Below are 14,507 nucleotides of genomic sequence, written 5' to 3' on the forward strand. Positions count from 1 at the left end.
ATATTTTTCGCCTTTAGAATTATAAAGAAATCGGATCCGTGATCCACATATATTCATTCCCGCTGTTCGATACATGAAATGTGAATATCCGTACCCTGCTGATTTTTCCAACAAATTATTTTTATCATTTTACAACACGAAATACAATTGTCAGTCCATTATTAATCCGTTAACTATATATATTTTTTGTTATTGTTGAAAAAAAAAACGAAGAATAATAATACAATGTCACTTTTTAAACGGCGGAAAAAGATTTTACTGTCAAAATCGATCCGTCCGTATTGGAATGCATCCATTCACCAGCCACTGTCACGATCCGGATGATTTTTTTTTCTATCTTCTACATTTGACTAGCGATACCTAATAATAATATGTACATTCGCTTTCGTTTGAGGTTAACTAGTCGAATATCTCAAACGCACTATGTTAAAAATTGTTTTCATCGCACTCGAGGATTTTGTTTTTTTTAATAATGTGATAATAATAACTATAATCGACTAAACGTTGTGATTACTTTACTACTTTTATTTTTAGATTATACTTTTTTATTTTCCAATGCCTTCAAAGTTTGTCTTTATACATTAACAACATTCCAGCTACTAACGCTGTGGTTGTGTCTTAAAATATAAACAATATAAATTAGAAACATTAGAATACAATAATATCGATATTCAGTTGTTTAAAAAATGTAAGATTAAAGTCAAATTATGCCTACATTATTATTTTTAATATCGGCTAGTTACAATTTCCATTTATATGTAAACTACAATTCGAAATTTAGATCAGTATCAATCGAGTTTTTTAAATAAATTATGTTTAATAGTTAAGTATTAATTATACAATTATTATTACGTGACAAGGACTATGGTTTTAATAGTATTACTTCGTATTAAATATTGAAATTATAAAAAACCGGATATAACATTTTACACTGATTTTAGACAATCTAGAGTCGTTCAACTCAAACGATTCAATCCGTATAACTTATAGTATTAGTCTGATAAAATTCTGACTAAGGATAGGCACGACTTCGCTGGAAGTGTGACTTAGTAAATGTACCAAATAAATTTGTTATTATTGATTTTTAATTCATATATGTATACACACTTTGTGCGTTTATTAATAATGGCCGACTATGAAGGTTGATAATAAAAACTTTTAAAAAGTACTCATCAAATCGTTTGATAGCGGTCCATTTATTTTAAAATATTTTAATGCGAATACGTTTTTACCTGTACCTGTTAAAATAATATTCACCCTTATTAACTATTTGCCGATAAAGGCCAAACTATTGTTTACAAAGTTCATCTTAAACGGCTGCATACTCTGCGATTGAAAGCTGCACACGCTTATGAAAAAAATCGTTACTAGAAATGTAAATCATACACGGGTATTAAATTCAATAGACTTGAATGAATTAAAAATGTTATGTACATTTAAATATATTGTAATAGCGCGGCGTTTTAAACAATAATTCTAACGAAGAATCTTTATTCGAAGTTTACATAACAATAATACTATGTTGAATCCATTGTTGACATGGCAGCTAGTAGTAATGATTGTACTCATTAAATAATATGAATCGTTCGGAAGACACGGAAATAAATGAATGCATAATAAATAATATGTAGGTAACACCTTGAGAACGGAACAAATCAAGTGCAACGTTTTTGTGGACAGATGGACGGTGACAGACCGGAACCGGTCGTTTGAGATTCGGTTTCTGCAGACATTGTGGTAAACGGGCGGAAATTGCTCGACAAAAGTAAAAGTAAACAATGCCAGCAGGTAACCATGGAAATATTTCAAAAACGACTCGTCTCTTTTCCACGCGAGGCGAATTCCAAAAAAAATCATAAAAAAAATCTACAAACGATGTAGTAGGTACCTGATACAGTTTCTTTCAGCCGCATTCGAAGCTTTTGGGCGATAAACGTACCAAGTCCGTTTTCTCGTTTGTTCCCAAACATCTTTAAAAATTGTACTAATAAACATATTCGATACATTTGACTAGCATTACAATACACAAAAGTAATATTAATACTCATATTGATAATAATAATTCTCTGACGGATTCGCTCATTTTTGCTTACAAAGTTATATATTATGTTTTGTAAATGCTATATCATTATAAAAGCAACTACATGAATACCAAAGTAGTCATACGCTCGTATGCATTGAATTTTTATTAGGTTATACTTCAATTGCTTTGCGTACTTAACGATATGGTACCTAATGAGAATAATAATTTGATATTCCATAAAACAGTCATGGTTGCTCTAGATATTGATGTTTTATTATTTATTCATTCGCCAATATGTAATGTGTTTACGTACTCATTATTGATATACTATGTTAGTTTACGAAGCAAAATCTTTTCGATTTAAAACTCATCACCTAAATATAATAACTATACAATCTTAATTTAAAAAAAGTGATTGGTTTTTATCAATAAGACGTTTATAGTTTAGAATACCGTCTATGGCGTTTTCTATAGACAACTAATATAATTTTCCTTTTGAGTTTTCATCGCATTAATACTTGTATATTATGCATGATTTGCTTTCGTGCACTCACTATACGCTAAACTTATTAAAGCAATACTCTCTTATATTTTATATAGACTACCTTTTTTTTTTTTTTTTTTGAAAAGTTTCTTTCATCGACGTGGTACACAATTATGGAACAAAAACGTGGTTTAATATTCAAATTATAATTTGATAATAATATTTTTTACACACACAATAGTACACATTATATTACTCTCATTATTATTACTATTACTGAATTATAACGAACATTTTACCTATTTGTGTCTAAGATAGTGCTCTATAGATACATATTGTATACCTTATTTGGGTTGCCATCTATACCGATGTGTTTGGCCTCGTCCTTAAACTTAAACATAATATTATTATGTTTTAAAGATTAACCTGATATATGTATATAGTCAACGCGTGTCATCTAGATAACAATAATAGCGACTAATTTGTGCACGCCATGTTCGACACACTTGTTGACCCTTCAGACGGTGTCACAGATTTATCAAAATATCCTTTCAGCTCGTGTCGGTAATTGCATAAAATTTAAAGCAAAGAAAATTAAAAGTGGATACTTAATTCGTTCACATGAATATCAACATGTACAATACTTTCGTTAGAGACATTGTGTATGAATAAAAATAATGGAAAAAAAAAACGACAACAAATATAATACACATACTCTAATTTGCATGACCTTAATTTATCACTCACAACAAGAATCCCATGTTTTGTGGAACGATATTGTTTGTTTTCGAGCTAAATTTAATTATAAAGAAATATCGCTACAGGGAACCATATTTAGTTAATTAGATACCGTCCCATGCATTGTTACTGATGCCCACATGCTCTGGCCGAGTACAATGAACAATATTTTCTGGTACGTGTAATTGAATATAATTTACTTGTGGAGTCTCAAACTGGGTATGCGGATGTCCTGTGGTAAATTAGGCCGTCAATTAGTTTAATAAATAAAAAATATATTTAAAACACTTTCAAAAATAAAATGAAAATTATTGTTTTACTCGAAACAAAACGTGTATTATTATTATTATTATTATTATTAGAGCCATAGTTTAACGTCATAGTAGTAGTAAATATAATGCAAACATGTTATTCGCCCCTAAAAATAAAAAATACCACTAACATCATGATACTACTGTATCGTTTAAGAACGATTAATAATCGTTAAACACATTATTTTACTATAAATGTTACAGCTAGATGAAAAATATTGATAAGAGTTAAAAAAGCGTTTTCCAAAAGTTATGCAACAAAAAGTCGATTTCAAAAATAAAAACGACCCACTTTATTTATAGCAGATAAAGTAATTATTTTGTCTGAATGATTTCACTAACAATAAACACAATAGTATGAACATCTGTATGATACCTTAATAATAAGAGACGTTTCTTCGGTTATGGTATTTCGCTTTTTTATTTTGGTCACACATGTGCCAAGTAAATTCTGTCTTGGATAGCAGACGATTTTAAACGTTTCAATTTTGATGGCAGTGCTATTTAGCCTAGCATAAACTAGAAAAATATATTGGAGTATTGATGGTCGCTGTTAGACACGAGATATGAATAAGAAAAAAAAAAGACTACAAAATATAAATAATAAGTAAAATACTTATGGTCGTAAAATCTTAGGTAGTTAAAATAATTAAATTAGTCGTTATTCATTAAAACTTGCTTTCAGTCTAGATGGGCGTTACCTAAAAATTCACGAGAAGCACCGAAAACCGATGAAAATACAATAAGGGCATATCCGCATAATATATTACATAATAATATAATATAATTTTTAGGTGTATAATTTTTATTTATATAATATACATAGAATCTTATAATATATTACACGAGTATATAAAGTAGAATAAATAACTGTCTAGTCATGCGATTAGAATTCCTAGGTTAATATAAAAGCCATTGAAATATCTAAACAAGTGATAATAAATATAATTTATAAAAAAAATATTATGTGATAATTTACATAAATTCTATGTAATACTACATAGAAAACAAAAAAAAAGTAAGAAATAAGCATTCAAATAAAGTTTGTAATAATAACAAAAATGTCGGAAATTTTCCTACACGTTTTCTGAGTTAACTGGAAATAACTCCATTTTTCTGCATAAATCTCTGGAAAACTTGTAAAAATATACATTTTTAAAAAGAACCAATGGCTAGGATCAAATTTCTTTTTTTTTAATTAACAAGCAATAGTTACCAACGAACTAATTTTATTTGATTTTAAACTGCGACGTCGATGATGACCCAATGAGATCCGCTATTGGCACATTTCTGATTTATCTAGGAATTTGGGAATGTTTCTATACCTATAAGTATACTAAACAGCTTTAAAAAATTAAAATGTCCTTATTGAATTAGGCCATTCTTGTCCTCGTCTTTTAGGCCTGCGTAGCTAATATAACAAGGAAATGTTGCATTTGAGCTCTTTAGTTTATAAAATCTATACAAGTTGTTCAATCTATCTATGTTGCTTTACACAACCGATTCCGTCTGTCCGAATGTGTTCTTATAATTTGGTTGTAGGTTGTATTAAAAGGAATTACAGATTATAATATTATACTGGCTGAAGTTTCTACAAATACAATTACTATTATGTTACAATTTATATTTGAATGTATCAAATCGGTATGTAAGAACGAAAATCGCTCAGGGCCGATCTGCAATACAAGTCTTGAAAATTATTGTTAACGCAAGTTAATTTCGAATTTTTTTAGTGGTAGTGATTATATCACTTTCAAATTTATTTTCAAACCAGAGGCGGCTTGTTGTAAATTGTTATTATTTTTTATACTGAAACGAGTTAACGGGAAACAAAACATCGCTTCTCGAAGATCTTATATTAGAGTAAGTAACCAATAATAAAAAAAAAAAATGTAGAAAACGAGTGACTGTTAAGACGTTTTTGCTATTAAACGTCGGTTAATTTTACCGTTTAAAAACTTCTATTCGGCCTACTGCCGACGGGATTATTGTTATTAGTTATTACCTACTTTTTATTTTTTTTATTTTGAGAAAATTGACGAGAATTTCGAGGATTGTTTGCCTACTTTTTGGAATAGAATAATTGTAGTTAGTACCACTAACCCGAAACAACCGTCGAGTGGCCAAGAAAAATACTCATAACGCACAAATAGTTGAGACATTTACTCAGATCATACTTATATCTAGAGACTAAACTTCTCATTTACAAAGAACTAATTCGGCCAGTATTGACATATGGCATACAACTCTGAGGATCTGCAAAATTGTCTAACATTAACATTCTCCAATCATTCCAATCAATAAATCTGTGCTTAATAATTGGAGCGCCTTGGTATGTCAGTAATTTTTCTCTCCATAAAAACCTAAAAATACAAACAATTACAAAAATAGCAACAAAACAAAACTTTTTATAACAAAACAAATAATCACTTAAACCCTTTAATTTCAAATCTACATAGTCTCTCACCAACCCCATAAACCCAAACCGCCGACTCAAAAGAAGATAGCCAAGAGATCTTCATTACACAAAGCTCCTAAACAAAGAAGTTCAATTGAAATGGTCCCGTTGGACTCTTTTCTATCATGTTTTCATTTTAAGTAAAAATGTAAGGTATCCAATTGGCTTATTGTATTTTTTGTATACAGATTGGAAATACAGTTTAGAAGAAATAAAAAAAAAACATAACGCAAAAATACCCAGTTGAGCTTATTTTGTCGAAACCCGGCAAACGTTTGGTACTTACCCGAAAATATTGTTTTAATTGTGTTAAAAACCAATAAACTGGGTAGGTTATAATTTTAAAATACGGGTTTTCGTCAACACTGATTTCAAACGGATAGAGAAATAATTATCACAATAAATCGGACATCGTCGATTGGAAGAACGCAATGATTTTGCTCGAGCTGTGACAATACGGAAAAATGTGCCGTCCGTAGTACGTATACACAATACTATTATAATAGTAGGCTGTAGGTATATTGACGAAAAGAGAGAAATATAGGAATTCTTATTCATATCAGAATAATAATAATAATAATAATAGTACTGAGTTGTGTGTGTGTATGTATGCGCGCGCTTGCGGTGGAAATTCGTTCACACGGTGCACTTTCGCGGGTAAGTGCGTAAACGGCCGCCGGCGGTGGAGGGCCCCTATCGCCGGCGAGCTGCGGCGGAGGTGCTCCTTTTCTTCACCTCCCGGTCGTCCATCAGTCAAGCTCCACTTATCGTCTTATGACAATAGACGGGCGGCGTCGGCATACCACCAAAAATTGTTATCGGGCTTATTGTTGTTTTCTTCTATATAGTGCTACGTATATGTTATATTAAATCGTATAGGTGGGACGTCCTAAACTCAACGCGGGGCGACGGGTGCAGTGTGTGCGTGCGTTGACGGGGGATTGCCGTGGGTGCGCGCGCTCTCCTCTACTATGGGGATGCATTAGCCTCGGGGCGGGCAAAGAGGGGAGGCGGCGCCGTATAAAAATGTCCAAAGACTCGGCCACACTTAACATATTTTGCGGAAAACCCGTGCGTACCCGTCGTCCGTCGCCGTCGCCGTCACCGTGTCCGCCTGTGAACTGTCGCGAGTGTTCAGCCCAAAGACCGGTGTTGTTTTTCTTTTATCATTAGTGCCATACATACAATAGTACTTAGTAGTAAACCTTAGCGCCGACTTTGCACCACTGTCCAATAAATCATGTTCAGGTTTATCGTTGTCTGCGCTTCCGTCTGCCTGATCGCCTCGTCCGCCGCCGCCCAACAAGGCCGCAAGATGGACTCCGGGTTCGGCGACATGCGAGTCTTGTTCAAAGTGTTCCAGGAGTGTTCCAAGTCACAGGTAAGTCATTCCGGCCTGTCGCGGCAAAAACCCGACACCACCCGCGTTAATAATATTATGCTGGACCTGGTCGTTGTTTTGCAGTTCGTACCGTGTCTCAAGCACAAGCTGTTGACGGCCATCGACAGGGTGGGCGAACAGCAGCAAATGGAGATCTTCGACGGCGTCATGTTGGTCAAAGACCCGAACGCGGTGATCGTCCCGGCGGCCGAAGACGGCGCCAGGTCTGCGGACGATTCCAAGTTGGACGCCGCCATCGTCGAAAAGGTGGTCAACTTCTTCAAGACCCGCAACGTGCAGTTCAAGCTGCTCGACGAACAACCCAGATTAATGGGCGACGGTTAGTACCTACACCCCAATTGTTTTTTCCGTGTACTTCAGATATTGCTCAGTGTTGAACGGTATTAAAAAAAAAACAAGTGTATTTTTATATTTTACTTACTTCAAATAATTTTGAAATTAATTTGAAGTATTCGAAGTACACAGAATACCGTTTTCTATCAATTGGATAGTTTTTCAAATTTTTTGTGACAAAGAAAATTGTCCACTCTTAAACATGTTCTAAAACTGTTCGTCAATTCTAATAAAAATAGGTTTTTTAAAATTACTTACAATTGTAAAGTATGGGTCATGCTAAAATGTTGACGCTATCATCGTTGGCCGTACTTAAAAGTGAATAGTTTTTTCGATATTTATACTTATAAAATAAAGATAAAAATAACATTTTTAAATGTACCGGTAGAATAAATGTTGAACAATGAAAATACATTCGAAATAGGTATGAGTAAAATATTATATTGTCTTAATTCTATATAATAATCCAAACCTAACTCGTAATAAGGCAATTTTGTTAAAAAATAATATTTAAAATATCAAAAGTTAATGAATACATCGGGTTGACTAATCTGAGGTGGATTGCATACACTACTAATAGACCACTGCAAATAATTTTTGTATTCAAAATAGTTATATCAAACTACACAATAATAAAAAAATGATCAAACAATTCTTTTTATTTCGCCTAAAATACTCATCATATAAGGTCAAACTTAATTTACTCAGAATAGCAATGTAATTTTAGCAAGTTCCACTTTTTTTCCATAAGCGACATTTTAATATCTTATAAGCACAAAGTGTTTAAACTTTAAACAATTTAGTTGATAATTATAACATAAATTATAGCTGTTATAATTATTTATCAGATGTCCTACTACATTAAAATACAATCAAAAGCTAATTTTTACAATTTTTTATTTCATAACTGAAATGCAAACATTTAATATTAAATATTATTTACTTATAATTAAAGTTTTCAATGTTATGGATAAACTTTAATATGAACATAACTAAAATATAAAATTATATATAGTATTCCAAGTGTATATAAAACTATAACATTACAGTAAAACCCGTTTTCCTAAAATAAATAATAAGTAGTTTTTATTATAAATAGTTCTTCTTTAGGGAATAGAGTTGTATGCATATTAAGAATATTTGGAACTGAACTTCAATAGAAGTGTAAGTATAATAAGGGTTTCGGTATGCTTCAGCATAGGTTTTTGACTTTTGTACGTTAAAGTGATTGCAAATTTCAATTACATCAATAAAAAAAGACAAGGAAGTCAAAATATTTATTATGATGTATCTTTTTACAACTATTTTTTTTTTTGCTTTTAACATTTAAACCTGGCATGTTTTGGTAATTATTTAGTTAGTGTGACATTAATAATGCTTTATAAGATATTAAAAAGTCTACTAAGTTCATAAATTATAAGAAAAGAAGCATATATATTTTTTAAACAACTAGATTCAACTTTGAAAATGTCGAACATAATAAAAACAGACATTTGTATCACCTTGTTTTTTATTGTTAAATTTTACAGTAGGTAAGACTTTTTGAAGAAAAAAAACAACTAATATTCTTATATTCTAAAATTTATAAACTTGGTTCTGTGAATATTTGGATAAAGAAGTAAAGAAGGAGTTTTTTTTGAAGATAACTAAGTACAAAAAAAAAATTAAAGTAAAAATCCGAAATGCTCAAGTAAAAATGGTGTACGGTTTGACATGGAATACTATTCAACTAATAATATTTGATATGTTTCAATTACTTATACTATTGTTCGTTAGTTATTTAAAAATAAACGAATAAACTTGGTAGCTATTATATTGAACATAAACATTTGAATAAATCTAAATAGTTTTTAATTTTTTTTATACTCTAAAAAGGTTTGGACATATGACAAAAATAAATACAATGTTATTTTATTAAACTATTAATTTTTTTATGAATATACTTGTGAACTGGAGTTACTTGAAAGATTATATACATTGGTAATCAATTAAACAATAATATTATTATGTTCGACTATTTTCGAAACGATTGCAATTTTTGTATTTTTACAAATTATTTTTTAGTAAATCATATATTTATTAAAAACGAAGGTATTTAAAACGAATGTTGTTTAAGGCTAATTAGGCTGGGAGGAAATATTAAAATACTTTTCATTATTAAAATAATAATAATTATTCAAAAAACTAGAAGGAAACACATTATTATGCATGTGAATATTAAACGATTCTGTTGGGTGTTTTTTAATAGGTGAGAAAATTAGAGGTAAGTCCTTCATAATAATAATAATAATAAATTATTCGAATTCTGAATAAGTAGGTTTTTACAAAAACAAAACTTACGCTCCGGTAAAAATTTCAAAACAATCCGGGCCTCATACACGAGGCTTCCCACGATTATGGCTATTACTATATTATGATTTTCGGACGGTGCTTTTAATGATGAAAATGACTAGGGGAAAACGGTTTTGTCGGTTGCCAATATCATAAGCGACATCATTTTTTTTTTTTTTTACTATTATCTTTACGCGTGTGTCGTACCTACGTTATTTGTATGATTGCTTTAAAAAAAAAAAAAATGGAAAAAAATCACGTGTGTAATATTATATTTTGATAGTGTCATTTTTTCAATACATATATATATATATATTTCTTTTGGGGCGCTCGACGACGTCTGCCGGAGACGTCGACGAATGGGCCACACCATACACCATCGTCGTATGTACTTGATATTATATTATTATAACAATAGTGTTGTGCTAGTCAGCGTTAACACGACACCGAGCGCGCGTTATCGGTATAATAATGAAGAAAATGCGTTTTGTCATTTCTGCCCCGGCGAAAAATATATAGTTTTTACTCTCATTGTCGTCTCGCTGGACGCAACGGATTTTCGTTTGCTTTGTCATTGTTGCGGACCACATTATTATTATTATATTTTATGTGTGTGAGTGAGTGAGTGAGTGTCTTCGGGAAAACGATTAGATACCACCAGACGGCGAAAAACACATTAGGTACGTGCTGGGTGCGACACCTTCTAAAGGTATCGGGGTCACGTCTGTCTATATCGGGATCAGGATCAATAGACCCGTCCCCTTCGACGGTGTGCTTATTAATGCTGTTATTATTATTGTTATTTTTTTTTTCCTCGATATTATTAAATCAATAGATAATCGACGGCCGACAATATAATATTTCATATTAAGTACGTCCTCCGTTGTTCGACCTTAAAATAACAATAATTATTTTTATTTTATTATTGTTGTCTGATCCTGCGTGGAAACTTTTTCTCCTATCCACCGTCGTTTATACAACGTGGCACGCGCTCTATTGTCGTCCAAACCGAGCCGTTATGACAACATAACTATTATTGTTGAGATTACCCGTTATATTAAGTGTTGTTACTTCTTACTTATTTTCATCGTTGGCGCCACTTATCTCGCGGAATCCGTCGTCACCTCGCCCATCACTCGTGCCATATTGTTTTGCAAAAACCGTATGCCTTAACCATTTCGGCCAATCATCAATTAGTGCAATAATACACACGGGTGGCCAAATTATGGTCATTTGATACGATAATAATATTATAATTATCAATAGCATACTATTGGCTCGATCGTCTTAATAGATTACCGTTTTATATACTCTTATTTTCTTATTATATTATACGCATTGCAAATGTGTAAAGGAAGTTAAAAAAAAAACCCAAAACGACAGTGTGTCTTAACGGAACGTTCATATATTATGAAGGCGACCTCTTGAAATGATCACAAATGCAACGTTTAAAGCAACGTTTACACGGTTCAATATTGTCGATAATTTCGATTGAATCGTATAAACCTAACTCAAGACGTTGACCGTGGTATCTGTAATAGTATATTACTCTTATGATACTGTTTCGATGTGATCTTCAGACGTCAAACGTAATATTGAATATTAGTAAAAAAATTAAAAAATATAATGTATACAGTTTTTTAAATTTTTTTACTTAATAAAAACCTTAAGATTTCAGCATTAACTTTGCAAGACCTCGAATATAAAAAAAGAACACTAAAGAAGTAATTTCAAGGAAATATTTCCCACATTTTTCGTATCGTTCGGTATAGGGCTATCATAACAAAAATACTTATTAGTTAGTTATAACTTATTTGGAATATTATTCAAGCCGGGTTGCACATAAAATGTATACATTTTAGTCGCGGGTATTACTATATAATCGGTTTACATGTTATCTTAGTTATCTGGATAGGTATATAAACATAATCATTGTAAAATGTTCAATCTAAATTAGTTTTAAACGTCAACATCGAGTAGGTGCCATAACACGAAGTTGACCAGATATGAATAATGTATTTTTGTGTGTATGAGTATATCCTATATAATACGACACTGTGCTCGGCGTGAGTGTCGTCTCTGGTTCGGGAAACGAGCCTTTGATGTATTACAATCTATTAAACCCTGTAATATTATGTATTTTAATAATATTTCACCGTGTTTGTCTCGTTCAGGACGCAAGAAGAACAACAAATACAACTCGCTGCTGATGATGCCGTTCATGATGGGCGGTATGACCATACCGTTGGCTTTCGGCACACTGGCCCTGTTGGCCGGCAAAGCGTTGATCATCGCCAAGCTGGCGCTCGTCCTGTCGGCCATTATCGGATTGAAAAAGCTGTTCGGCGACCACGGCAGCAGCCACGAGTACGTGTCCCACGGCGGCAGCCACTACCGCAGGAGTCTGCCGGGCGAAGCGCTTGCCGCGTCCAACATGGCCTACAGCTCGTACATGCCCGTGGCCTACGACCAAGAGTCGGTCCGCAGCACGACCGAAAATCCAGTTCCGCTGTAGGAGCATCCGGAGCGGCAGCCTTTGACGACTACACTGCGATCCGGTCAAGCGACATTTAATTTTAAATAACTGTATTGTAATAATATTTATAATTATTGACCTCGAGGCCTTTGTCAAAAGCCCGCGAAAGTCGACCGACGGGTCACGTTAATTTATTGTAAAAAAACCAAAAAAAAAAATTTAAAAAACCGACTTTTTTTTTTATTTACTCTGCAAAATGTAAACGCCACGTTGCAAAAATTGTACACGATTATTATGCACGCCAACGTTCTTGTGCGTTTTAAAAAGGTGACCAATAAACGTAGGAAAGTATTTTTAAAAAAAATTGTATCCTCGGATGTCACAAAACGATTGTTTTGTTTGGTCTAGCTGTATTTATGTGTGCGTGTGATGGGAAATACGGGCGTGCGGTGGTCACGGTCGTCGATCCGCGTACACGGTATGTCAAAAACGGAATGAAATCAAATATAATACCATTCTATTATTATTATTATCCTGACGGTAATCCATTTGCTGGAAACCCGACAGGCGATACGAAACGTCCATAAAGTTATGAGACTTATTCGACAATTATTTATTAAAAAAATATAAAACTCCAAAGAGTAGGTCACATGAAAAGAAATCAATATGGGGCATTCTGAGTAAAACCACGCGGTCATCGGCCCGACCTCCTCAACATTTTTCGAAATTTTTTTTATAAACTTCTATTGGTCAATTATAAGACCTTAATTTTTTTGAAATTTTTATCACTCATATTTACCCCAAAAATAGAGATTTTTATATTATTTTTCACGAAAAATCGGTCTAATAACGGTCCGAGATTTATACCTATTTTTTTTTTTTAAGTAATGAGTAATGACATTTTTTTTTCAAAATCTGAAAAAATTTATAATTTTATTTTTAATTTTGTTTGAAAGGCACATTTTTCATTTTTTACTCCCAAAATATGCAAAAAATCAAACCTATACTATATTTAAAAATAAAAAAACCGAAATTACACATTTTTTTCAGGTTTAAAAAAAAATAGAAATAAATTTCGGCCTATTCCCGTTATTAGACCAAAACATTTGGTTTTATGACATAAATTTCAGAAGTTTTAAACTGGTCAAGTCTATTTTTCGTGAAAAATAATATAAAAACCTCTATTTTTGGGGTAAATATGAGTGATAAAAATTTCAAAAAAATTAAGGTCTTATATAAGATCAATAGTAGTTCATAAAAAAAATTGTCGAACAATTTGGAGGTCGGGCCGATGACCGCGTGGTTTGACTCAGAATGCCTCATGTATACCCGTAGTAAGTCTGATTTGTATGATTATCATAAAATACATCTGTAGTCAACGTGCAACGTGTACAATAAACACGACACAGGAGCTGTTATAGAGGACAGTGTGCATTCCTTAAGTGTGAACATATCTTAATTCCCTAAAGCTATGATTTATTAACATTTTTGTAAATAATGGATTAAAAAAAAATAATAACAAGACATATGTAAAAGCAACGCAATCACATTTAACAGTTAAAATTACCTTGTAATAATTATTGTGCTTAGGCCAAGACGATATTATAACGGTATGGGTTGTGTATTCATATCGCTCATAGGTACAACACATAGTTGTAGGTATGCATAGCAATAGCATTCCAGAGTGGAGAGGAATCGCTGCAGCATCAGCCATCACGACAGATTTTTACATATAAAATTAATGACATGTTATACGAATACATTATTTCTTATAGTATGAAAATTATAGACTAAATTATAGGTTGGGTTAGGTTCAAAATGTTTTTCTAACGACGTACCATAAAGTTATATGGGACATCCTATTTCTCGTTGAATTTCCATAGCTTTAAACACAAAACCAATGATTATGGCAAGTTCAGATTTATTTGTACTTTATGGTATAAAGAAAAGT

The 14,507-nt window shown here is 32.2% G+C and overlaps 1 protein-coding gene across 1 annotated transcript; it reads left to right on the forward strand.

The window, feature by feature from the left end:
• The first annotated feature begins 7,081 nt into the window (after positions 1-7,081).
• Positions 7,082-12,827, forward strand: LOC126843585 (uncharacterized). Its single transcript, XM_050581197.1, has 3 exons — positions 7,082-7,395; positions 7,480-7,735; positions 12,255-12,827. The coding sequence occupies exons 1-3, from the start codon at positions 7,255-7,257 to the stop codon at positions 12,593-12,595; spliced, it is 738 nt and encodes a 245-aa protein (XP_050437154.1). The 5' UTR covers positions 7,082-7,254; the 3' UTR covers positions 12,596-12,827.
• Positions 12,828-14,507: the final 1,680 nt, after the last annotated feature.

This window comes from Adelges cooleyi, unplaced genomic scaffold, assembly GCF_023614345.1.
Source record: "Adelges cooleyi isolate 19-005CV unplaced genomic scaffold, UGA_ACOO_1.1 ACOO_flye_CR_arks_rails_tigmint_CR_PRNA_574, whole genome shotgun sequence".
NCBI lineage: Eukaryota > Metazoa > Arthropoda > Insecta > Hemiptera > Adelgidae > Adelges > Adelges cooleyi.

Coding starts and splice junctions, on each gene's coding strand:
- LOC126843585 (XM_050581197.1), top strand. CDS start 7,255: ATGTTCAGGTTTATCGTTGTCTGCGCTTCCGTCTGCCTGATCGCCTCG. Junction 7,396..7,479: donor AGGAGTGTTCCAAGTCACAG/GTAAGTCATTCC, acceptor GTTGTTTTGCAG/TTCGTACCGTGTCTCAAGCA. Junction 7,736..12,254: donor ACCCAGATTAATGGGCGACG/GTTAGTACCTAC, acceptor TGTCTCGTTCAG/GACGCAAGAAGAACAACAAA.